Source organism: Larus michahellis, chromosome 7, assembly GCF_964199755.1.
Source record: "Larus michahellis chromosome 7, bLarMic1.1, whole genome shotgun sequence".
Lineage (NCBI taxonomy): Eukaryota > Metazoa > Chordata > Aves > Charadriiformes > Laridae > Larus > Larus michahellis.
Window position 1 is genome coordinate 51,465,673 of NC_133902.1, and position 27,654 is coordinate 51,493,326.

At 36.8% G+C, this 27,654-nt stretch overlaps 1 protein-coding gene across 3 annotated transcripts in view; it reads right to left on the reverse strand.

Moving 5' to 3' along the window:
• DPP10 (dipeptidyl peptidase like 10) overlaps positions 1-27,654 on the reverse strand; it is a 543,420-nt gene that overhangs the window by 129,739 nt on the left and 386,027 nt on the right. For all 3 annotated transcript variants that reach the window (XM_074594714.1, XM_074594712.1, XM_074594713.1), the window contains exons 4-5: positions 24,171-24,265; positions 13,337-13,411 (exon numbers count right to left, since the gene is read on the reverse strand). In XM_074594714.1, the coding sequence (XP_074450815.1) occupies positions 13,337-13,411; positions 24,171-24,265 (170 nt within the window). The remainder of the gene's footprint in view (positions 1-13,336; positions 13,412-24,170; positions 24,266-27,654) is intronic.

Consider the following 27,654-nt stretch of genomic DNA (forward strand, 5'->3'; position numbering starts at 1 on the left):
GTTTTTCTTCTATTTTTGGAACACTATACAAATGGAGCATAAATTGCAATGAGCTACAATAACTTAAATACGAAGCTCATATTCAGACTTTTTAGTTTCCTAGCAGTGTTCACTGTATGATTATTTTAATTTCATCTGAGATGCCGAAAAAAGAAATTATGGCACTGCCAAAGCAGATGGCTGGTGTAATGAATACCACAGCTCAGAGTCACAGTGAAACTCCATTGATGAAAAATACTATTAATATAAAAGTTTCCTTTCTCAACCCTTTTGGGAAGGGCTGGTTTTTATGTGTCTCAAGGTGTTGCAAACCAAACCTTGAATTTAATGGCTATGTTTTTATTTTATGTGTGTATATATATATGCTTAATTGTTTTTAAGCTTACTATGTGTAAGTCTTACCAACTATCCACTCCAAATGCTCCTAATTTTTTAATGAACTGAATAATTAGCGAAAATAATACATCACAGAATGGCCCAGAAGTTTTTAATGAAAGCATCCAACTGAGCTTTTTTTAATATTTTTTTTAAATATAATATGGATATATTGCTAATAGAGAATAACTTTCTGCATCATTTAAAATATAAAATATTTAAGTATATAAACACCAAATATATTCACCTTTAAAAACATCTTTGTAGGACTCTGGAGAGGTATGATTCATGAACGCTTTCATGTCACTTGGGGATCTCTGGATGAAAGTTACCATAGAGTGAGTATTTCTATGATCAGCCTAACATCTTTTTTTCACATCATTGAGACTCGAGAGCCTCAAGTACAGCATTATGAGATCACACATGGGTTAAGACTGAGGCACATGGAAAAAAGAACCTCCGTCTCAAAAATAAAACTGATCTAAGTTCTCTAACAATTCACACAAACCTCTTACTTAACTTAAAAGATATGAGTTCAAGTTACAGAAAAGTTAACAAAGAAACAGCCATATGTTCCCTACGGAAATGGTATGTACCACTTCAACTTGCAAATTTAAGTCTAACTACAGTATATTTACAGGCTTTCAAGTAAGGTCTTCAACCATGGTGGTAACCTCAGCCTTCCTGGTAAGATAGTAAGATAGCACAACATTTTTCAAGAGAAGACTTCAGCTTTGACCAACATTTATAGACATCGTTACATGATAAATACAAAACTTACAACAAAGTGTAAAGACCTATACAGTAAATTAAACTATTTACGCAATCCACTATCTGAAAGAAGGCTCCAAAAAAAGGTTACATTAGTACCAATGACCTACCCTCAACCTCAGAGACATTTTGATGAGCTAAAAGCACATTTAACACCATGTCCTTTGAGATCTTCATTATACCACTGCACCAAAACTTCCATTACTGTAGCACTGCTGACTTAAGAAGACATCCAAGACAAAAAAAACCCTAACGTAGCACTGGCATCATATGCTAGAAAGAGACACAAAGTTACTTCTGCCAGTTTGATCTTCTATATCTTACTCAGGACAGAAAATCAAAGGCTTAAAGAGAACTGAAAAAGCCAGATGCACCTTTAGAACACCTGAGGACTACGTGACATCAGTAGAACTAGAGCTAGTAGGTCCGTTGCCGCTGAAAATTATCTAAACATATAAACAAATAACAAACAAGGTGTATAAGTGCTTATGTTACTAAGGGATACAGCATGAAAACAAGAAGAGTTTTTCCACATGCCAACCTTTCCTCAGCTGATCTAATCCTAGGTATAGCCTCTTCCTTCTAATCCTCCTCCAAGCTAAGTTTAGAAAAAGGTGAATTTTCGCAGGAATGAACTATATGAAGCCATAAATCCTCCATCAGAACTGGAACGGGAGTTCAAGCTGTTGAGCAGAATTTGTTAGATCACATTTCCAGACTCAGCCATCCCCAGGGGAGAGTACAGAGACAAGGAATTACCATAGGAAATGCCGACATCCAGCTGCGCTTAGCACAGAGATTTGGTTACTTATTTTCCCTGCTCTGTGAGTTTGGCCAGCACAGCTGGCAAAGCCCAGGCAGGGGTGCAATGGCCCTGCTCATCTTCTCATTGCTCCTTGATCACAAATCCCAAAAAGAGAAGAGCTGACGTGAACAGGAGTGGTACCAACTCAGTCCCAACTCCCCATGAGGGAAAAAGGAGAAGAATAAACCTGCTCTCACTCCCCTACGCAGCCTCTTAGTCTTAACCGTGTTAAACACAGCATTTCACATATGTGTCAGCACACACAGCGAAGGAAGGGTCTTAAAAGAAACCATGGACAGATGAAAGGCGACAGTGAAAAGAACTTGAATCAATTCTTATCTCAGCATCCACCAGAAGCAGCTGAAGGTCACATTCAGGAAACGTTCCCAGTGGAGGAAAATGGAGTTTTAAAATATCTTTATGATAATGACAGTGCAGACAGCAATCAGAACCACTAAAAGCTGACAGTGCACCAGGGCCAAGTGAACGGTACCCAAAATGTTACAGAAAATAACAATGATGATAGTGAGCTGTCAAAAGTCTCTGCCATGGCTGTTCCTAAAAAGAGGGAATGGCGTGGGAATCAAGACGAGTGATGTTCACAAAGGAGCAAACAACCGACGGACCTAAAGGCTGACTTACAGCAGAGACGAGCCTCTGAAAACATTGATAAATCTGTTCTCTACAAGATCCTGCTGAAAATCCTAGTGACACGCTGTGCCTTATTCATTGTCCACCTGCCTGCTGCTGTCACACTACGGAGATGACTTTATTACATTTGTGTGATAGGTGGACAAGAGCTGATCCAAAAGCCCATTTTAAAGTCAATGGAAAAAGTTCCACTGACTTTAATGGCATTTTCATCAAGTTCAGAAGCAATAAGCACTTTAGGTGCCTGCTAGATAAAGGTTGCTACTTAAATATAAAGTTAATGATATTGCCTGCACGGAGAAAGCGAAAGATTGTGGAAGAAAATTAAATTCTGATGTGTTTGCACTCATTCTCTGCAATGTGACAAGCAGCTTTGGAGCTCCCGCAGCACAGAACACCCCCCAGCTTCAAGATCATTTTTGTACAGGCATTTGGAAGCGCAAATATTCTCTGTGGAACAGCTTTTAAACATGTCTGCTCACGTTCTGGACCATTTGCCATTGCTACAGGTTGTCCTTAGCACAGGTACTGACACTTGAACTTGTCCTTGGAGTGACTAATTTTTTTCCAAAAAGGTGCCAGGATTTTAAGATTTCGACATACTTGGTTTTTTTCTGCTTATGAAAACAAGCAAATAAAAAAAGCCAATGCATAACAAAAAAAAACCTCGCAAGCAACTCTAAAAAATGCACAATACAAAAAGCCTCTCCTTCAAGACTAAAAACATTTATTGATTAAGAATGTTACAGTTACACTTTTAGTTTGTGCATTAGATTCTTCTGACCAGGAACTTGCAATTTGGAATTAAAAAGCTGTTGCAAGTCTTACCCACTGCTGTGACTTTTTTTTTTTTTTCAAGTAACTATTTTTTTCCCAGCTTTTCTATTTTAAGCAAAATTTAATTATTATTCAATGTGTGCTGCTGATAAGAGAAAGAATTATGCAGAATAACTGAAAAAGCAGATTTATTTTTTCCCCTCTCACATTTTAGAATAATTGGTTTCCAGATCTGGCCAGCCTGTTTGACTATTTCATCATCATAATAAGAAGTAATTGTGAACCTTCAGTCAGAGTTTAGGTTTTTACTTCATCTGGTTTTCCTCATTTTGCATAGCACAAATATTTCAGAACTTCTTCCAACCAAATCTGATTGCCGCAGCGAGAATTTTATCTGTTCATGCATCTGGAGAGGCAGAGGATGAGATTTCTCATATACACAAAGGTATAGAACCCTCCAGAGATTAAGAATCTAAACGAACATAATAGAAAATGATGAATGATACTATTGAGAACGGTTTAAGGAATATTTATGTATTATTTGGCACTTCATGAAGATGGACATCTGGGTAGACATTTAATATTTGCTTTCTTTTTGGGAACTGTTTAAAAAATATTTTTTTTTCCCCCCCCCGCTCTCGGAATCTTTATCTTCAGGGGGAATACTGCTGACACGCCAATACCAACTCAGAGACTCTCCCAGGCTGAAAGGAGCCGAGGAAGTCATTAGTCCAACTTCCTGCACAAAGCAGGATCAACGCTGAATCCAGACCAGTTAGCTCCGGGCTTGGTCCAGCTGGGTCCTCAACCTGCACAGCCTCGCTGGGTAAAGCTTAAATATGCTTGATTGCATTTAACAAATGAAAAAAGACATGCATGTAATGTTTGGGGGGGTTGATTTCAAGATAGCGTCACTGACAGATTTCAGTCAAAAGCTGGACGATAACAGTGACAGAACTAGCGAATTTTCAACTTTTTTGTTTTGTATATGCTTCTACTTTGTCCGTGTTGTTATTTAAATTCTAGGTTATTTTAAAATAAATATTTAAATCTATATTTATTTAAATATATGCATATATTCTTATATATGTATATTTAAATACATCTTTATATACATTAAAAATGTGAAAACCAGCAGGGCTCCTCTACACAGAGATTTGATTTAGCTTTTTTAAAGATATTAAAAAACCACTCTAGTATCTCTGGTATTAATGTGACTTCGATGACATGCTAGCACATCAATCAATATTGTGGAATAATTCTGCCTCTTAGTTTCTGTTTTAAAAATTATTTTTAATAGTCAAAATATTTCAAAAGATGAAAACCTTGGGCTTCTAGACTGTGCATTCTATTTCATATATCAAAGTTCTCTGAAAAGATTTTAGCAAATGTTGTTGCATTTAGAAAAAAACACAAACTCACTAAGTCATCCCTAGTTTGTAAATCTAATTCATTACACTGCAGCAAAAGAAAGACGTTATTCCTCTTGGTATAAAATTCATGACCACTAACAACATGTACTAGTTTGGCTGTAAGACTAAAATTCCGAATGTGTGATCAATGACTATTTTAAGATTAAGTGACCATTTGGGATCACATTCATCAATACTAATGGTATCTTATTTAAAAGTTTAATGAGAAAGCCATAATGCATATCACATTCCTCAGTAAGATACATTATTATTGAATTTCAGATAGAGGATATTATGAAAAATTAAATAAAAGAAAAAAAAAGTTTTTCTAAAATGGATTTTCTAAGTGTATTGAACACATGAACTGGACCGTAGGCATTTGTTAAGAGGGCTGTTCTTTAGTTCAACCTTGTTTATGTTCACTACGTATAGAAAGAATATGTCTTTAAGTTAGATTCAAAATGAGTCATTACGGAACATGCTGACACCTACATCATAAAATAAAATACATGGCATTTTCAGTTAAATGTTTTACCATAATGGGTCAGTCAGATCCATGAAGTGATTTTGCTCCTCAGAAGTCATTTATTCCCTGTATTTGAAGATGTGAGGCAGCTCTTGTATTTGAGAAATTAATAAGTGTAGCAGTTGAACTAACAATGATTCATGCCCAGGGTAAAAACCTGTCAAAACTGAGAGATGTGTAAAATATTCTTTTAGTCCATATTCTTTTGTAGCAAGGAGGGGAACCATTATTTCTTGGGAGCATGGAACAAAGAATTTTTGAAAACAGATGGGTGTATCAGTTGACTCTGGTTGCTCGTGGTGAACTCTGGCAGATCTTAATCCAAATTAAAGCTCTGGTCAGATTTTCCAGCCTTGAGCAGCTACTAATACAGTCTCCAATGAAGACTCCTAACAGTCCTTGCCCTGGACTGGCTGTCCTGGTTTGAGGTCTTTGGGTTTTTATTTATTTAAAAAAAAAAAACAAAACACAAAAAAACCCCAAACAAACCCAAACAACAACAACAAACTAAACTTATTTTTCCATTCAGCAATGCTGAGGAAGACTTATTGTCACAGATATTTGATAAAAATGTCACTAGTACCTCATGATTGTAAAAGTAGCTTTCAATTGTACACTATTTCTGGAAACATCATTAGTACCTACAACTGATTGTAGCAAGAGGTAAGTGGAATTTAAAAAAACCACAAAAACCCACCTTTTATACGCATCTTTTTTGTCTATGGGCTATGACGGACAAACCCTTCACTTACAATGAACATTTCTGGGACATTTCTGCATATTGTCAACGCACAGAAGAGAAATAGGGAGGATGTGATAGGGTTGGCAGTTTCACAGCGGAAGCTAGAACTTGTGCTGTATAAAATAAATTGTTCATAGATTAAGGGAGCTGCTCACTTAAATAGAGTAACATTGACTATTTATATAGCATTAGCACACAGGAATTCCAGTCCCCGTGGATTATCCTGAGATGTTTCTAAACTGCTGGGTCTTGGAAACTCAGCAGGACACTACCTAAGTCCTCCTGAAATAACAGTATTCACACTTGATAAGAATGACAATATTATTGAAAATAAATATCTTTTCTGTCAATAAACATTTTGTTTGAAAAGCTAAATGCCCTAGAATCCATTTTTACTGAACAATAGCAAAGCACAATGTTATTCCTTCAATACTATCATTGAACAAGAAGTTGAAAACACGAATACCGATTTTTCAACTCTGGTGATTCTGAATGAGGAAAAAAAGAGCCATCTTGTACCTAAAATAGAATTATTTATTTATTTTGTTTACTTATAAAACTTGAGATTGAACAGCAGCACTGGAACAGAGACCCACTAAGTTACGTGAACAGCAGCAGCATGTTGGCTATGTGGAAAAGTGGAGGGGATCTATTTTTTTTAACAGTTACACAAGGCTGAATTTGCATATATGAATCAACATGTCAGCTGATTAAATCAACCACTTTTCTAGAAGAAATTAAATTAAACCCTTCTGAAAAGCAGGTAAGTGGATGGATAGGCAGATTGTATGTGACACGACAGCTTTCATATTAGAGTCAAAAAACCCAGCTGAAGCACCAAAATAGCACCCCAGTTTCCCTTCTTTTTTAATTCAGAATGTTTTAAAAGCAAGCAGTTATGACAGTTCACCCCCCGTTCTGCAGGTGCTCAACAGCAACGCCCATCATATCATCACGAATAAACCAATAATGTAAATATAACAATGCATATATGAAGACATACAAACCAAAAGACATGCAGATACTCCAGGTATAACTCTGCTACTTCTAGTAAGTGGGAGGCTGCCTAATGAATTGAATGCAAGTACTTACTGGACTGCAATTCAACATGGATGAAATAAGAAAAAGCTGTTTATCAGACTAATACTAAACAAACATCAATGCCTGTGATTCTCAGCATAAAATACACTCTTCCTATTTTCCCCATATTCTAGTTATGGGGACTGGTGGTTATTAAGTTTTGCCACATAATTTAGACGAAACGGTGGACAGAAGTGGGACACGGTGTGCTCGTATGAACACTCACTCCTATGGGATAATTCAAGACAGCACATAGTGTCACCAAATGCCCTTTGCCAGATTTTACTACAAAGCACATCATCTCCTCAGGCAAAGACCTTGTCTTTTTATATCTCTAAAATCCTTGCATGGGTGTGGAGCTACATAAAATAAAGTCAAATATATGTATGTGTAGCATGCCAAGATCACCTACAGCCTAGCTATGATGTTAGCAAATTCTAATGTATCCATTAAAATTTCAGCTCAAAGCCTTTAAAGGGGGAAAATTTGAGCAGCCCACTTCCATGAATTCCTCAATAGTTGACCTTTTAAACATCTAATCTTGTCATACCTAAGAGAGGAATAAAATATATCACAAAAATACCTGCAAGAAGTAACTTCAAATTTTGGGGAGCGGCTGTCACTCAAAATTCCCTTCTTATTTTTCTCTCACTGCCCTAAATCTGATAAAAATTGGTCTTTCGTGTTCTTTATTACAGATACAGATGAATGGGAAAGTCATGTCTGGATCAGACTTTTATTTACGATCTCCTAAATTGAGGAGTATGCACATGCATGATCGGCTTCTGGACTCATCTCAAAAGGAAGAAATGAAAGATGAAAGATCACCCTGAGAACCTCAGGAAATACACATGAAAAACAGATTTATCTAAAGCAGCGTGCATTTCTGGAGGAAAAAGCTGATAGCACGACATTTATATTGGATCTTTACTTCATAAACAGCATTACATAAAATATTGCTGTCCAGATCACTGCTGCTTTAAGAAGTATTTTGTAATTCTTTTGTATAGAATAATCTTGTTGGGAAAATATTGTTTCCATGTGTTAGAAGATAGATTTCATTTCATCTTTGTTGTGTATGTTTCCAACCATTAGCTGGTACTCCATATAATGCTCTTCAAAATCAGATTTTCATGAGGACTGTATAAACTATCTTCTTGAAAACACCTGTACATGTTAACACCAAACAGCATCTTGATAAGACACAGTAAGATAAAAATAAGACATAATGTAAGGTAACTTATTTATCCTTTAATTTTTGCAGAAAAAAAAAAAAACAAAAGCCAAAACCCACAATTAATTACACTGACCAAGAAGATTACTGACAATTGAACACTTAGTTTCCACCTAATTGGTAGAAAGATAATCTCCTAATGCAGAAGAGACAATAATAATTTAAGACTTCATTGAATTTTTCCTCTCATGGATTCTTATAATCTGCAGACTAACTCCTGCAGATCTTTTCAGCGCACTCGAATAAGCCAGTATCAGAGCCAACCTCTAAAAGCTTGATGAGCCTGTCACTTGTCGCTGTTCAACCTCCAGTCGCTGTAGACTGTGGTCACTACACCCTATCAGCAACCTCTAAAAATAGATATTACAGCAGCAAAGGGGGGACGGGCAGCAGCACACAGCAGACAAGTAATTCCTTTCTTGTAGGGTTTCTTTGTTTCAGACACTGTGTTGGACTCTCATCTTTACTTCAATACATTAAACTACAAATATCCAGAAACACTTCTGCAATATTTTTCATTCCTACCAAATGAGTGACATTTAGATCTAAAAATATTTTTCTTCTACCTTTCTGAAGGGGATTGGATTATTCTTCATCCTGATCCTACCGTAAGAATTATTAAAGGCTATTTTCACAGTGCTTTAAGCTAAATACATTGTTTTATTAAATTCCCTAGCTAAAAAAGATTACAGTTTGAAGCCTTAATTCAGGAAAATATTTTCGTTTTTAGAGAGTGTGTAAATGCTTGTGCTTCTAAACCAGAGTGGAACTTTAATCTGGTTTTTAAGCACATTTCTGAACCAAGAACTAAAAACCCCTGCACATCATTCATCTTGCACTGAAAGCAGAAAATGATGCGCTAGTAATAGAAAATAGAATAAAGTAGGAAAAAGTCCTGAAAGTTGGTATTCAAAAGGGATTTGAAAGCTGGGAGAAGGAAAGGACAGTTCGTAGGACAAAACCAAAATCACAAGGAAGGGATTATTACATCAAATGAGGAAAAAAAGGGGAGTTACAAAGAAAAAGAACCGATCTCATTTACTTCTTCACTTACTCTTTTGTGGCATATTATATTCTAGCAAGAGCATGGGGAGAACATGCTTATGATGTCTGAGCAAAAAGCCCACTAATATCCAGAGTAAAGCTTATTTTCGTTTCATATGGACTCCAGGGACAACTCACAAGGTATAACCTTCTGCTGAGGGACACTGAAGTTCCTCAATGGCAAAAAGAACTTCTTAGGACCTCAGTGCTCACTGCACTGCAAATTGCAAATTCACTGACCCATCTTTTGCCATTAATGCAAGAACAGTGTCCTATTTCCACTTTCTAATCCAAACCATAGATCAGGTTTTGGCAATTGTGAATAATACCACCAGCAGAGTGAGAAAAAATTTAAATGTCATTTTAACACAACCCTTATTAAAAGCAATAGTGAAATAACCTTTCCTCTGGAAATCTCAACTGGCTTAGATGCTCTGCCTCTCAGAGCATCACATTCTGTGCTCACACCTTGACAATCTTCAAAGGAAAATCAAAATCAAAAAGAAATGGCATTGCAAAACTCTCCTCTCTGCATACAATACGCACAATGGCTTCCCTGCTGCTGTGTTCACACTGTCCCAGACGAACAAGGATGGCAGGACATTCACCAAGAATGTATGTGTTCATTTCTCAAATTAGTTCCTACTTACTGATCTATTGCCTTGCAAAATGAGACTTTTTCAGCGATGCCAAGCAAATTACAGCGAGTGACAGAAAGGAAGTCTGAACTACAACACAGTCGATCCGTGCAAGTTTCAGCAAAGTCAAAAAACTTGGAGAATCAACGGAAGCATTTCAGAAGCATGGAGAGCTATGGAGTACTGCAGCAAAGAACAGAAAGTACCTCTAAAATTGCCACAGCCATGCCACACAGCACTTTGAATTCCTTGGCAAAGGAATTTTCTTCCATATGAATTTTATAGAGCTACACCAAAACAGCTGCTGTGCCACATGAAATGGTTTTGTTTCTTCTATTAAGCATGATTTAAATGATTCATTCAATTATTACTTTTGTATTCAAAGATGGCTTATTTTCATGCAGATTTATGTCCCGTTATGCATAGAGGACATTCTTAATTGTGCTGAAACAACTGCAAATTTAATTAAAGTTTGCCATTCCAAGCATAAAATAGATTAAAGAAAAATGCTGACAACAGTAAAATAAATATTCAACTATTTAATTTAACTCAACTTGTTTTATAATCCAAACATCAAAATAACCTTGTTTCTAATTACAATTTCATGACAAAATGTCTTGAAGAAACATTTGTCTCTATTTTTCTCCAATCTGCTCAGCTGAAACACACTAGCTTATTTATAAAACTGTTGATTAATAAATCTGTTACAGCTGTATTACTGTATGTTACAAAGAACACAGATTAATGTATGTAAACAACCATTATATTTTTAAAAACCCAAATCTTTGAAAGTCCACAAAAGCAGAAATCCCATCAAATACATTACAGTGCAATTATACACCTAAATCTTAACAAAGAAGGAAAAAAATGTTAGAAGGCGGCAACCATCAGTCGTAAAGTCAAGGGGTCTGTGGCAATTTACAGCAGATGGAGAGATCATCTAAACGCTTACAACACGTTATTTGCAGTTCCTTGTACTGGGTATTACTAAAGACTCAACCATGTGTTGTGACACAAGAAAATCCTCAGTTCTGTAAAAAGTTACATTCAAATGAGACATGAAGAGATACTCTGGCCTGATTCTACTGAAACTAAGTTCAAAAACTCCAATTCAGTTATGTCATTTAATATGAATCTTATAGGCAATAAATTTTATTATTCGTAGTTAACAGCTGGGGAAAGGACGAAGGCAGACAGTTGGATTTCCTCTCAACCAGACCAAATAAGTCTGGCTCTGACTGAGAAAAAAAAAAAAAAAAAAAAAAAAAGAAGAGAAGGCCCAAGAAGAATGGACACTAACTTAATCCTTCATGTTACTAGTTACATACGTTAGTTATGCAGAAATAAAGAATTGCATACCTTTCGCCAACAGATTTTGAGAAAACAGAAGAGCCTCATCCGCCTAAAAATATCCCAAGAAGCAGAAAATTTCAAGGAAGAGAGGCTTTGTACCACATATTCACAAGAATACTTTCCATAACGTCTGAAAGAATTGTTTTACACTCTTTTTGGTGATTTCCCCTTCCACCCTAAGGAACAGTTTCTTCTCAGGAGGTAACAGACTTCAATAGCATTATTATTACTTATATCAACTGAGGATCCAGCTGACAACATCCAGCTATTAACCACTTTTAGCACCGTCACCACCACTTCTAGAGGATGCAAGAATCACAGTATGTTTTTGGTTTGAAAGCCGTGAGCCCAAGTGGAGCACTTAAAAGTAAGCATCACAAGCCTCATCCAAAGCCATCCAGGACGACCACCACAAACTGTTTGCCAAACCCCATTCATTTCTCATTTTAATAACTTCTTCTCGCTATACTTCAGCAAAGGAAATGGCTAGACGCAAAATGTAAATGCTGCAAACATCATCCCTCTAAGGAACTACCAGCAACTGGACTGTTAAAGGCAGGAAAAGTTTCTTTTTGCAACAAAACCAAGAATGAAATATGGAAAGTGATATATTCATCATGCATTGAGAGCAATTTGCATGCCAATGGACCATCGTTACTGTGGGGCAGGGATTAATCCCTGATGTTACTACATTTCAATGTAATAAAGTGTGATGGATATTTTCATGTTTGTCTGTATTTCTATATCAGCTATAAATGCAAACAGTAAGAAAATCCCAAACAAATAAACACATCCAAAATTAAAACTTCAGTACATCAAACGAGGAAATTAAGACAGTATAAGGGATTATTAAAGTCTTTCACACAAAAAGAAGCAATCAAGAAGGTAAACAGCAAGGAGCAAATATTTTCCAGACAGGAATAAAACTGGAACCCTCCACAACAAAAAAAAACACTGAACTGAACAAAAGCAGCGCTTTCTTGGTTTATTGGTCAACACGTACTGTAAAAAAAGCCTGATCCAGAATCCACTAGAATTAGCAGAAGAACACCTACTTGAATCTAGTCCCAAGTAAACAAATCATTTTACATCAACACTTTTAGAATACTTCAGATCACCTTTCAGCACATTTTCAGGTTTGCAGATATAATTATTAAAGCTGCAGGTATACAGATCAATAGAGCAATGTTACCAGGAGACCAGAAAGGTTTGTATACTGACTGGAAATTAATATTTTTTTTGTTCTAAGAATTTCAATCCACTACGCACAGCTATTGCATTATCAGTTACCAACACATAACAATAAGTAAACTTCTATACTGTTGTATAAAGTGATAAAAAAATATAAACTTTTATCATTTCTGAACATTAACTTCTGATATTAAGGTCACAGGTATTTGTATATTTTCCTGTTCAAAAATAAAAAACCAAACAACCCAAACTTGCTTGAATAACCACTACGAGAAACAAAGAATACACTGCATTATATAGTCCAAGAGACCTTCAGACCATCAGGTTTCAGACTACTGAAGACAATAATAAAATTTCCATGACTTGAATCAGCCTAGATCTTTTTGTTAATATAGTCCATAAATTACACGTACAACTGTTTAAAACAGGAAGGAATATCAAAAGATAGGCTTTCAAACAATCAGGTCGTAACAGAACAGTTTAAGGGTTATGAAACCTGTACTACAAAAACCCGCATGCCATTTCAGAGAAGCCACGGTAATTTACCTCAACTGAGAACCTCGCAGTATTTCTGTACGCACCGAAATACACAATTCACCATCATTTCATCAGAAGGTTTTGGGAAATCCAGTACATGAATCACATTATATTATGTGGCATTGCAGATGAAATAACAAAACAACAAGGGTTTCAGAGCTTTAATTTAAAGGCTCTTTGATTACGAATAGTTGGCTTACCTGTTTAACATCATACGCAAGAAGAACAAATCTTAAGTCTGGTGAAACTGAGTATCTTGATGCTTTGAATGTTACCTAAAAGGAAGTAAGAATAAAAGTGAGCTTGCGAAAAGGAGGATAATTTTTTCCAGGTTTTCTTATAGGTAATTTAAGAACTTCCCGTTCATATGACAGATCTGGTTTACAACACCTACACCACTTTAACAAAAGGAGGACTCAAATAATTCTTCGCCTAATTTGCTGCTATCAGTACAATAGCAACAGATGAATCTGGCTTCAACACTAAATACCAGTTAAGAAGCTGATGAGTTTTATATCATGACTGCAAGCACTAAGCTCGAGGATAACAACTATAACCAATTCATTTACAGAGGATGAAGGGAGACACTTTGGTTGGTGTGTACTTCAGGAACGGTTATAAGGGAGATGCATCACTAGGTTAGGCCTAACGAGAACGTACAAGAAAAAGAATAGGGGTGCTGCTTTTCTTTAAACACCACACACATAAACATTTTGCAAGACAACCTGCACTAAAGAAAAACTCTTTCTTATAAGAAAGAAAATGCTTAGTGGAGAGTAAAGTGAAACATAAGGTAGCATTATAAAACTAATATTGCTTTATATCTATCCCTGACTACATGACGCCCAATTGAATTCAGGGCTGTAATTTAATCGAGGGGTAATGTTGATGTCAGAAATAATTTAATGCATCTAATGTATGAGGAAGATAAGAATGTGCTTTAAAGGGCACTGAAGGAAATAATTTTAAATGAATCTCCAAACATCTATTTGCAGAATGAAAGGAAAAGGGTGAAGAAATGAAAAATACAGATAAGAACAGAAAAAGTAGGACAGAAAAAATAACAGAATTGCAAAGGTACAAGATGAAAGAAAACAAAAAAGTAGCTATGCAAAACAAGATCTATCCACTATTCAAAGGAAGGCTTTCCCTTATTTTTCTTCTTGTTTAGCCTAATCCCACTGCTGAGCTAATGAATTTGACAGAAGTTTAGGGTACACAAACTAAATATTCAGAACAGCTAAGTAGTTATCCCTAAAAAAAAAAAAAAAAAAAAAAAAGCTAGTCTTCCAATAAACTGAAAAGATGCTACATTTTGATATACAGATTAAACTCGGGTTCCCGGATAATATAATTAGAATCAGGCTATCCAAAGAAATCAAAGGGAAAAAATTAGTTTTGAAGATAAACTGTGTAATAGCTTGATGCAAGAGCATGACAGTATCAAAAGTTAGAAGATAAATCTGCAGTCTTGACGACAGAAGAGAAAATAAAATCTAAAAGCATCCTTTTGTATCTACAAAGCATTCAGAACACATTTCTACTGTGCTCAAACTACCTTTTGTGAGTTCACCAACTTTAAGCAGAGACTATGTTAATGTTGATCTATGAATAACATTCCCTTTTCTTAGCACATCATTGAAAACATTTTTAGATGTGAAATTTCTCTGCTTTCTAGCAGTTTATTAATTATTGCCCCACTACCTCAATCTTCAGCAATATATAACCCAGGCAGCTTTCCAAATTCATTCTCAGGGGGTGTGGTGCTCACCATTTCATGCATTTAGTAAGAATCTTCAGTCACTGATTATGCCACCACAAAAGTAATGATGCACTTAATGCAAACACCTGAGTAGCTCAGCTGCAAGCTATTGGCATTTCAAGGCAACACCAGCAAGAGCTACTCGCTATACAGCTTGGATAGTCTATATTCAAGTACTGAGTCTTGTGGATTTGGCATTTAAAATCATTTGAATCCTGCTGAAGATGACCTTGTTTATTCAGTTTGCGCTCATCTGCAAAATTCTGTTTGCCTCCAGAAATACCTCAGACACATCGTGTACATACAATGCCAATAAGCTATAATCTCTTGTTTGCAGGTAATGGTTTTGGCAAAATAGTTTTCTTTTTGTTAGTATAACAGCATTATTCTTGTGAAAAGGAGCATAAAGCTGTTTCATACTTTTTAATGTTTCACTTAAGAAACAAGAAAATAAAAATTAGACCAGCAGAAATCACATGTTCATTGCCAAAGCTGATAGCAATGCTGATTTCTTTAAATTATCATAAAAACATAATTAACCCATTTTTTTAAGTTGGATTTAAAATCAAGCCTTTAAGGAAATTTAACTCTAATAGAATTTCAGAGAGATTTAAGTGACTTAAAGTCACTGAAAGTGATTTAAATTTCCTTAGAGTTCTGCTGGGGTATTTTTTGGTAAAGACAAGCACAATTTTGGCAATAAATTCAGAAAACAGTCTACTTGTATATACAGAAGAAGCCCTTCTAGATTAACAACAGGAAAAAAAAAATTACCTGACTCACTCCTCCTGCCTAATACAGCAAGTACGCTCACAATCATTGAGTTCACTAAAAAAAGACAGATTTCGGTTTTTTCCACATAAACACATCTAAGGTATTTCATCAACCAACAGATGCCTGACTCTATGATGGAGGAGATAAGATCAGCTGGTGATGGGCTTAAAAGAAAGTTTCAGTCCCTGCTGTAGGAGGTGAGACATATGCCACTCAAGCCCTTGGGAGATTGTCTATTGGGACATTTGCTACAGGGATTAGATATATTTATTCATTAAAAAGAAGTTTGTGAAGATTCTGGCCCCAAGGATTTGTTCTCTTCTCAGGATAATGTATTTTTGAGTTTTAAAGAAAGTGTTGGAAAAATATCATATTGGGAATTAAAGAACCTTGGGTATCTTGTTATCAAAAATCTGGAGGATGCTTGTTCCGCTAGCACATCTGCATATCTGACTCTTTTCAAGCTTCTTGCTTTATCAGGAGCTGCCGAGCCTTCGTTCAGGAAGACAGACCTAAATGCTGTCCCTTATGACCATGCCTCTACGGTTTATCTGTGCTTGATCTCTAAGAAAGGTAGCTCTGGACAAATAAGCTCTGAAACAGGGAGAAATATAGATGGCTAATGAGGCACAGTCCCCGGATGCAGAAGGAGGGCTAGTTTCCCTCTGCATCACTGCACAGTCTCAGCTAGTTAGGAGACTGGGGGTAACCCAACGCAGTGCTGCACTCTGCACTCCATATATACGCTTATCCCCCTTCCAAACCACGACAGAGGAAAGGCAAAAGAGAAGGAAAAAGTGAAGGTAATTTCCTTATGTCCCTAATATCCGTCACTTCTACCTAAACACATCAAGACTTAAAATCCCTAAGAAAACCACCAGCTGTATGCAACTAGAAAACACTTAGACTAGATAAATTGCCAGAATCCCTAAATTAGCTACATTTCACACTGTTGCATTATTCCAAACTAAAAAAAAAAATATTTTTAAAGACCGGTACACTGTCTTCCCTTCTTAATTCATGAATCTGTCATCTGTTTTTTCCTATACAGCTGAATTTGACATCATTTCACTTCTTCAGACATAAAAGAATGATCCTATATCTAATCTCGCATTCCTCACCCAACCAAAACCCCCACTGACTGTATAATTAGATCTAACCATATTAAACATTGCATTTCTAGGTTTCTTTGAAATACCTCATGTGATAAGAGTTTTAATTCTTCTCCTGGACAGTGATGCCTGATGTGACGATCCCATGGACAAGCAAAGACTGCTAGTCTCACTGTCGCCATAGATCGCAAAGATAAAAGCCAAACAGAGGCAAAAGGACACAGTGCATTTAAACAGCCTTTTGCCCTTCAGCTTTCCAGCTTCCTTCCTTCACCCACATTCCAATTATGTCTGGCTAATCATAGTTTTGCATGGAAGGAAAAGAAGATGAGAACAGCTTGAGACAGTAAGACTGAAAGCAAAAGAAAAACCAATTCTGCAACAAATAAATATAAAGGAGCACCCACCCACCCACAACTGGCTTTTCTTCCACCTTTCCATATGGATGATTAAAATGGAAAACAAAATTCTGATGAACAATATATTCTCAAATTTGATTTCCATTGTCAATATTGTGCATGAATTTTTTTTTTCATTTTGCATTTTATGTGTGTTTTGCTGTTAACAGAAATGCCTGCTATGATTATGTTTAAGAGAAGTTTTAAGCTGGGTTTAAGTTCTGCATCCTCAGCAAGGGCCTCTCAGTATCAGCTCCCTTTTATTTCTTCTCTTTTCCTAAAGCCTGGTTCTGAATTATTGACATACTGGCTACTCCCTTCATCTTTGCTCTACTCTTTCACCTACTATAAAATGTTGTGTTTACTATTTTTGTGGATTTTAACTACTGTAACATTTAAATCAGTGCCTTATTCATAGTCTTTCAAAAATATACCATAGAGCTGACAGATGGAAGTTACCTATAATATAGTGTAGCCCAGAGCTATAAGAACGTATCCGTAACATCTGTCAGACACTTCATAGTACTCTTTTTTCATAGTTTCAAGTTGTCTAGTTTTAAGTGAAATAATACATCACAGTTAAAACCGATTAGAGGAAATTTTCACTTTTGTGGAGTTTCCTTTGTTGTTGTTGGGTTTTTTCCTTTAGTTTTACCCCTCCTTCTGTTTCAGTTCCCTGTACTTCTACTTTTCCCAGAAACTTACATCTTCCACACTCCTATTATTATCCTTCTCCAATTATTGTTTAGTGCTCAATTTACACACATTTAGACTTTAAAATTTTTTGTTATTCATCCAGGACAAAATATTTCAAGACCTCTAGAATGTTACTTTAAAGCCTGGTGGCAATACTACTACTTAGGAAATTATAAATCTCTCTGTATTACATATCTACATCTGTATCAGAATTTTAACCTAATGGTATAACTAAACACTGATGTATGGGAGTTCGTTAGCATTCATAGGTATTCAGCTCAAATTATCAGACAGGCATTGACCAAATGGCAATGCAGAACAGGAATCAGATGGGACAGAATTACACTAGCTCCAAAATGAGAAGGCATTTGGCACGTAGCCGTTTCCTCAGGTGGTAGCAGCAATCAAGGGAACGATGGGATTTTCCTTCCATTACCACTGCTGCGACTGAAAGGAGAAGATGGACCATGGGGAGGATAGATGGGAGAGCAACTGAGAGTGGAGCCTAGCGGAAGAGGAAGCCTCGTAGCAGTAAAAACAGGAGACCTCTGAGAAGGGAGTCAGGTTGTAATTAGGAAAATGCACGATAACTAGAATGTTGAAAAACTTGGGTTTCCAAGGTTACATTTCTTGTGTCATCTGGGCATTTAATCTAGATCCAAACATGCTGCAATGCTATGTGCTGTAACTGTTAACCCTCAGGTTTCCTATCCAGTGTAAAAGATGAGTGTGGCTTTAAAACATGATCTAAGCTGAACTCTACCCTATGGGTGGGGGCCATCCTGGATGGGTGGTTCTCAAAAAAACAAACCAAATTCCCCAAACCCACCTGAAACTCCTCATGTAGTCCCAAAATACTTTCACACACATGAGGAGGTGACTGTAGGACATAAAAAAGACATGAACAGATCTGTGCAGCTCACCGGAGCCTCGCATCATTGCCTCCCTAGTAGAAAATAACCTCTAGCCAGTAGATCACATAATTTTCTCCCTGCCATTCCCCATCTTTGATATAGTTAACCCTTAACTGTTTTCTATATCGAGGAATGATCTCATCAAGACTATTATTTAGAGAGATCCCACACAGAGCTACCCTAACCTGAAATTTTGGAGTACTGTCCCCTGCATTTTGTATGTTGAAACCTCCTTCATTTGGACAAAAACCAATGGCCACCACCAAACCACAGTGACTGCAAACCCTTCCATCCGTCGGACTTTCCCATCTCTATTCATAGTGGTGTGCTGCAACAATAAACCCTGACTCATAAAACCCCCTATACTGAAAACGTTTTGCTGAGGGGGTTATTTAACATTTAAGAGGAGCATGGAAGAGCAGAGATAATGTTACAATGTTCATAACCACCTATTTACAACATGTCTGGGTCATTAAAATGTCCAGTGTTGCAAAAATTACTAATATTTATGTGGTTATATAATGTTGTTTAATGTATTTACCATTATTCACCCTTTCATTAATCTTTTACACAAGGCTCTTAAAATATAAGCACGTGAACTACTCTTGCAATTAAATCTACATTAATCAACAAAGGAACTGTAATTGCATTAAGATGCTGCACTGAGTTTCCCATGAAAAGAGGAAGGAGATGTGGTGGTGGGGAACACAAAAACAAAAACAAAAAAAAACATCAAAAAGAAGAGAACTATCAACAAGAAGGGCTGGTTTTGAACAACGCTCTGTAAAACTCCGCCAAACGCCCCTGCCAGAAGCTCTGCTCAGACCAGCGCTCTCATTCTCTGCTTTTGGCTGCAAGGCCTCCACAGGGTTTTCACAACTGGGCTGCCACAGCCTAACCATGATTCATGAGCCCATAGTACTCTTGCTCCGCTCACCCTCCTGATGCCATCCCCTCATTAGCAGGCTGCAAGAAGTAACCCTTCTCTCTTCGTCCTTGTGTAAAAGATCGTCCACAGCAATCCGACAATACGACATACTTCAGGGCATATTCCTGGCAAGCCTCTGGAAACAGGTTTGCAACTTATTATTTAACTGCACCAGGATGCAGTTTCCCCTCGAGCTTGAAAAGAGCTGTGGAAAGGCACCAAAATCAAGGGAAGGAGCAAGTCAGGAATTGCTGGATTTAAGAGAAGTCCAAAGCATATAAGCTTTGGAGGGAAGCTGTTGTAAATAAATACCCTATTCTAGAGCTTCCAAACTGAAAACAATTATGCTTGTATGACCAGGCATTACAAATAAATCAAAAGCCTCTGATTTGATGATTCAAAATATATCCCGTCATCTACAGCCAACAGGCTTAAGGAGTCACGCTAGATTCACTTCTGACCCAGGATCCTAGACCGAGTGTTTGTTAGGGTGTGTGCATGGCATCTGAATAATTTTGCATACATCCACCACAAAATCAGTGGAACTAAGAGCTAACAAACAACAGTCTTACCACTTTCATAACTACTGCAGCTTTTATGAAGAGGGAAAAACGAAGGCAAAATTTCTAAAGGCTTCTTTCAGAGGAATTAACACATTTGGAAAGTACCATAACACAGTCCCTACATACGTTTTTCTCTCATCTCTGTGTTTGCTTTTTGCATTTTATTTTGGATTTAAGGATTGTAAAACAGACTAGAGAGGCTGAGCTAGAGGCGTGATAAGGGACCAGATGGACAACGTCCCCTGAGCAAAAGAAACCATGTGGTCCTCCATGCTCTCCTCTCCAGCTTGGCCAGACCCTGTGTGTGAATTGCTAACCTGCTCTTAGTGACCTTATGTAATAGTTGACGGCAAAAAGTGTAAACAAAATGCTTGTTAAACATTGAAATTACATAGATAAATGTGGCATAATGTTACTTATTTTGGAACTATAATGTGCAATAAAGTATTGTTAAATGCTGGAAAACTAGTAGGCATGTCACTTAACGATCATGGTGATAGGCACCTCAGATACATGATAGAGAACATATTGTAATCACACATCGAGGCAGCATCACAAACATCAGGATGCCACACAGTGATTAATGTCTAGGGCTTTTTTTGGCTCCATTTAATAGAAGACTTGCCCAGCCTCCAGCTGTTAACATTTATATGCCACTGGCTCAGAATATTAACTGTTTATTAGACAGCTTAAATAGGATGCACTACACGAATACACTCAGAGGCCAAATATGTATTAGAAAATTTCTTTAAATTATTATCTCCAGAGATGCCAACAGATATTCTTTGTGCTTTACAATATACTCTTTTCACTTCTGTCACTGTATTTGTTATCCACAGTATTGCTTTGCTGATAGTTTAATCATATAAAAGCCAGATTGTTTTACTAATAGATTGATTACAGAAAAGGATTCCATTGCAAAAGGATAAACGAAGTGCAGTAATTTCTTCTGCTTCTGAATAAAACCTCATGAAACTGGAAAGAAATAATTCAGCAACTCTGGATAGCTATTTTCCTATGGAAGAGAAATGGGCATCTGAGAATGACAAAACACTAGCCTTTCTTCTTTCCAGGTGCATGACTATTTTAAAAGGTATTTTTAAAGTTATTTTTAAAGTTTTGTGTTTGGTTTTTTGTTTGGTTTGCTTTTTAAATCTTATATATCTATAACATATATGGGGCTTTTTTTAAAAATGCAGTCTGCTTTTTTGCTGATACGCATAGTGAGCATAGCAGCTCTTCAGTAGGGCTATCTGACTTTTACACAATAAGCAACGCAAAGAAGGATGAAAGAAATGTACTTTGCACAAAAATGGCAGTCTCTAAGATGCAAAAGAAGAGCCAGTGATGGCTCTTCCACACAATGGAAGACTGCTTCAGGGGACCAGTAATGAGGACAAAAGAAAATCTCTTGAGCTGCTGGTTCAAATGCAGCCCAATCAGCAGTGACAAAGAGTCGTTACTAGCCCCTTGCCTCTGTGCAATGAGTTTATCATGGCAGTTCAATTTTCAAGGGACAATTATCAACATTACTAAGAAAAACCTGGCATTTCTGCGGGCTGCTTGAGCAGAGGCGCAAACAGGAGAGGGAACACAGACTGAAAGCAGACTAATAACTCCCATCGAAAGGTGACTCTTCCATGACTAAAACCCTTTGATAGGGAAGAAACAGGGGACTTGCATTGCCACTGCCTATGTTGGATCTGTGTTGTATTTTTTATTAATACAAGACAGCTCTGCAGAGTCATTAAACCAGCACCACTCTAATTATGGACCAGTGATTAAGCAGATGTGACACTGAGCAAGGAAAATGTTTGATTAACGATCCAGGTGTCTAACTTTGGAAGAGTACATTTAGCAGCGTGAATTTGGAGACAATGGAGCTTAGAAGAACAGGACAGCTTTTGATTTCAGCCGTACAGTCTGCCCCTGTAACGTTACGATCTCCTGTTAGGATCGCTGGCCACCCTGTCAACAGGGAACTCGGCACAGCAATATTTCCCATTGCTCTCTGCCAAACATATAACAGCAAACTTATTGAGTCTTCTGCTCTGTTTTCAGCTTTTTATTCTACTTCCATATGAATAATCATTGCTGGAATTCACTTTATTTACCTCTAACATTCTAAGCTTTTGACTGTGTACAGTCAAAAGGAGCTTCACAGGATAAAACACACTTATGTGTTTATTTGTCTCTGTTCCATACACAACTGTTAAATGGTTGCTTGACTATTATACATTTTGGATCAGTTTCCCACATCTAATTCAGAGTAGATATCTACTGTCTAGAGCTCTCTCAGTCTGTGTGACTTAAGGATAAATCAGTTCCATAAAAATCCCTGAGAAGAGCAACTTTCCAAAAAGAGGCGAGACTCGCAGCATGAAGCAGCCTGTCCATACTGATCCATCATTACTTGGCAAGACTGGTTTAGCATAATGGCCTGACGAGCCTGTCATGCTGGCATTACACTTGACATTGCATGAGCCAAATACTTGCAGCCAAAAGTGTATGAATTCATCTGTGAGGAAACTCAAGTCTTGTCATTAAAGTCAAGTTTTATAGCCAGGGATGTCCAAGCAGCTGCTTGCATTCAAGTTATACGCTAAAGGCAATACATAGGCCTGACACAGTTAATCCTCTACTTAGCCAGACAAGTGCTCAGACACACATACATAGGTAAGAGGGAAAATGCTTCTGCAATACTTTGTGGTTTGTACTTTACAGAAATTCACCTTTTCACCCACTTTTAATTGTGTCTGCCAGTCTTTTTAGGGCTAGGAGGTACCCTGAGGCACATCCCAGCATATGGAAGGGTGCAGCTTACAGAAAGGGAGCCTCGCGCACACTCCATTAAAATATAATTCTCTCCTCCCTTCTCCTTCATCTTTACATTGACCTAGGAACTCAGCATCAGCTTCTTTCTCCTGAACTTCTGCTCTCCTTTTTCTAGTTCGAGGAAGAAAAGGTCATCCGGGACTTTATGCTTTGAAATGAGGAATCTGTATCAACAAAGGCCAGGAACAGACCAGGAATAAAATCAGCCTTTGTCAAAGACCGCTGATGAAAATGAGTCATCCTTTTGGGTCTGCAGGTGCAAAACATTTTACTAAATTAAAAATACAGGGATTAACAATAACAGCCAGTGGTCTGTATGGAGTATTTATGAAGAAAGATTGACAAGTCACGCATTTATGCTGCAAAACCCCGATAAACGAGAATTACAGGGTAGGATATAAAGTGGTATCACTGAGAACAACAGCACCAACCAAAGGAAAAGAAAATGTAGACTACAGCATTAAAGCATTTCTTAGCAATTACTGCCAGTCAGAAATATATGCAAACCATTAATGTGTATACTATTTAGTGGTCAAGAGGAATAATCCCCAACCATCTAGTTTGCCATTAAAGCACAGAGGAACAAGTAAAACAGAGATTAACAGGACTAGGAAATACATTTTTCTTTGCATATTCAACTGCTTAAAAGAAAATCTTCATATTACTTTTGAACAGTCCTCCCCTTTTGTAACAGGGAAAAGCTGTCAACATTTTGAGTAGCATTCCTCCATGCTATGAAATTTCTTATTATAATAGACATCAGGTAGATTCACCAGCACTATGCCTGTTCAAGTGGCCTGAACCAAGCATGGACTACAGCCAACAACATCCTCCAATATCTCAGTTATTTACACATAGGTTGAATAAAACAACAAATAAGTTCAGCCAGAAATTGTGCACTGACAGAGGAATGGATTATACTTTGCATTTATATATAATCTACTCCAGGTTATAAACATTTTCCATAACCTTTCAAGATAACACTCTCTCACTCCTGTTGCAGGAAAAAATGCTAGCAGACTTACACTAAGAAATGAGTAAATATTACTTACAAAAGTTGTATTTTCCAATAATAACGTAGTTGTATTTGTTTCTACATTCAGTTCAACAACATGTCCATTCCTATTTTTATACACCACTGCTGTATCTGCAACAACAAAGGCATTAACAGTTAGGAAACACATTGAGTATTTATAATACAACATATGTATTTATAATACAACATCTGTATAATACAACATCTGTAAAGAAAACCAGCATATTACAGTCATTACAATATCTTCATTACAATAACTAAACAAGACTGAGAGAAGAATTGCACTCATAGTATCTAGTTCTGTTGATCTGCCTCGTGAGCTTCAAAAATGCGAGTTTATGCCATGTAGCATGTTCACCTCACTCAAAAATATGATTTCACTTAAATGGAAACATTTTCTGCAGCAAAAAATGGGATTGTTGTGAATGAACATAAAACTGCTCTCTCCTAGATATCACTGTGACTCTGACACCTTAAAGTCCAACCATATTCACTATGAAAAGAGCCATATACCACAGTAAAGTTTTGCAAAGAAAAAAGCTTTTGCTGGACAACATATTCACATAGCTCCTTAGAAGAGATTCTAACAAAACTTCTGTATTATTCTGTATCTCTGGTAACTGGATTGACAAAGATATGTACCATATCTTAAGATCTAGGGTCCTATAAGGTCCTATATGATTAGTGCTGGGCCACAGAATACGAGATCGTCACATAAACTGAATGATAGCAAAGGATGGTTAAAGCTGAATAGGTCCATTTGTAGAACATTTAAAACACTGTGGGATGAACTGGCGTATTTTTTTCCTTCTACCACTTACTTGATTAATAAGTTTCTGTAAGAAAAACAATCAAATACACCTGAATTAAAGAAAAATAAAGTTACAGAATTAATTGTGGCTCCTATGAAAAAGGTTTTGTGTCTGTTTGTACCAATACCTGCAAAATTACCAAGAAATACATAATAACTACATAAGCCTTGATTTAAAAAAAAAATTGGTTCCAAATTTCCCGCTATTTATAATACGAGACTGAATGGATTGACTGCTGATTCTTTCATGTCATTTAAAACCCAATTAAGAGATTTATATTTAATCAAATGAAACTATTTTGTTATAAAAATGTAGAAAGCATAAGGAAATTTCTAAATTATGCCTAAAGGAAACAGAAAAGAACTTTACTAATCCTCAGTAATGTTGAGAAGTTCATTACAGATCCCTGAATTTTGTCAAGTGGGAAGTAAACATGACTGGAGAACAAGCTTGTGCTATCATAAAAAATATGCTTCACTTATTCAGAAAAATGTAGCTGTATTTTAATTGAGTCCACAGAAACTCTAGATATACAGCACTACTGAATGTCCTCTGTTACATTCTATAAAATTCATCAAACCTCATTTTAAGAGCTTATTTTAGGATCATGGCTGGGAATTGGGGTGGGATTGATGGAGTTTAGGACTGGATTATCGGAGCTGTTGTTTAGGAAGATAAATTAGATTGTGAAACGCGGAATTAATAGCACCTTCTTATAAAGAAAAAGATTTCAAATATTCATTTTAAATAAAGAGGTAACACTTTGTAGAAAGTTATTCTGGTTTTAGGTTTCTGGCTAATGAGAACATTAAAGTTTTTTCAACCTTTTTTAGGGTTTTTTGCATGTATTCTTTTAGGTACCCCCGCACTGAAAATCCCCAATGATATCATACCACAGTGCTAAGCAGTATTATAGAAAAAAGAAAGTTGTCTGGACAAAGAGCTGTCCCCAGTTATGAGTAAACCATAATGTGGGAAATGGCACTTAAAACCCTGAGACAACTAGCCATGTTCAGTTCCCCTGCTTGAACGCTGCTCTGAACAATGCACTTGTGAGACTAATACGCTACCCAAATCCAAACAACAATATCAGAATGTAACTGCTTTTCAGTTATCTACTTTTCTACATGTCACGTACATTTGGCCAACAAGATTTATAGCATCAAATACAAGAGAAGAAAGTTCAAAGACAACTGGGTCATATATATGACCTATATACAGTTAGGGAAGAGTTGATGACAAGTATGAACATTGGGATGTGTGGAAGAGTTCAGCAAAGGAGATGACAGAATCATCAGTCCTGGGATGTTTTTTCTTAAAGACATGCTTTAGATCTTTATGTGAAGAATTAGTTTAGTCTGAAAGTAGGTAAAAATATAAAAGGTTGAGTTTGGATGGCTGTTGAGATCTCTTCTGGCCTGGAATCTGTGGATTTAACTCCCTCTATTGACTTTCTCATCCTCTTCTGCAATGAATCTTTGGGAATACAGGTTTGACTGCACAATATAACTTGTGTTTGTAGCTCCGTGCTAAGAGAATTTTAATAAAAATCTCAAACCGGGAGTATTTTAGTTGACTGCTTGTGGGATCAAGGGATATTTATTTTTCCTTCTGATGCGTAACTTGTCTCCTGTTTGCGCCTTCTACTCCACTTCCCTACAAACTATCAAATATTGATCTCAGCTGCAGATGGGATATTGGGGTTGGTTAGTGCAGCATCCTTGTTCAGAGAATCCACGTGGGTCCATGCCTGGATTGATGCTCAAAGGCACAGTATGCAAATTCCACAAATCTCAGAACAGAAATTTTCCCAGGCAGGCAAAATGGACCACCGCTCTGCTCTTTCTCCCTGCCTCACCCTGCAGCAGGTGGTTTAGTTTACCTGCTCAGATGGTTCGGGTTACAGCTTACCAAATTGATTCACTCGATTGCAGGGGTTTCAACAAAGACTGACATAAATATCATTCTTGTTCTCTGGTTTACATATTCAAGGTTTTTGATCAGAACTGTAGTGTCTAGTTTAATTAAACTAATTGGGTTTGTTAGAAGACAGACTTAATGACTGTTAGAATAAGGAAACAACCTTGGTGATTCAGCAGTCACTCTGATATAAACAGACAGAAAAAGGCAGGATAGGCTCAGCTATTACTATAGATAACTGTCTTTGGGAAGATTTTATTCCACCTTGATTCCAAGCTTATTTCTAAACCTGACTAGCAGACATGCAGCTCTGTAGACCAAACCTGCTGCTCAACAGGTTCTTTGCAACTTATTTGGCTTTCACAAAGAATGCATCATTAAATAAAACATTACATGAAAACAAACTTTAAAACCAAAATTATTCTGTGATTATTACAGCATAATAATTTTACCTGAGTCAGTAACATAAATATTATACCCTCTTACAGAATTATATAGAACCAACAATAAAGTAATTTACCATTGTGAGGCTAAATGTCCAAATTCTTATGATATTGCATGTTTTTAGAAGTAAATCTTTTCATCATGTGCTCTATCTCTAGGCAAAGAATGTGGAACACATGGTCTGCTGAAATGATTAATCCATACAATTTAAATCATAGTTTGGATGTATATATCAATATCATAAAAACAGCCCTCAGTGATGCAACTATTATGTAAATATTGCATCATCATCATCTCGGGTGTTTTTTAAGACGAAAGTAGCAT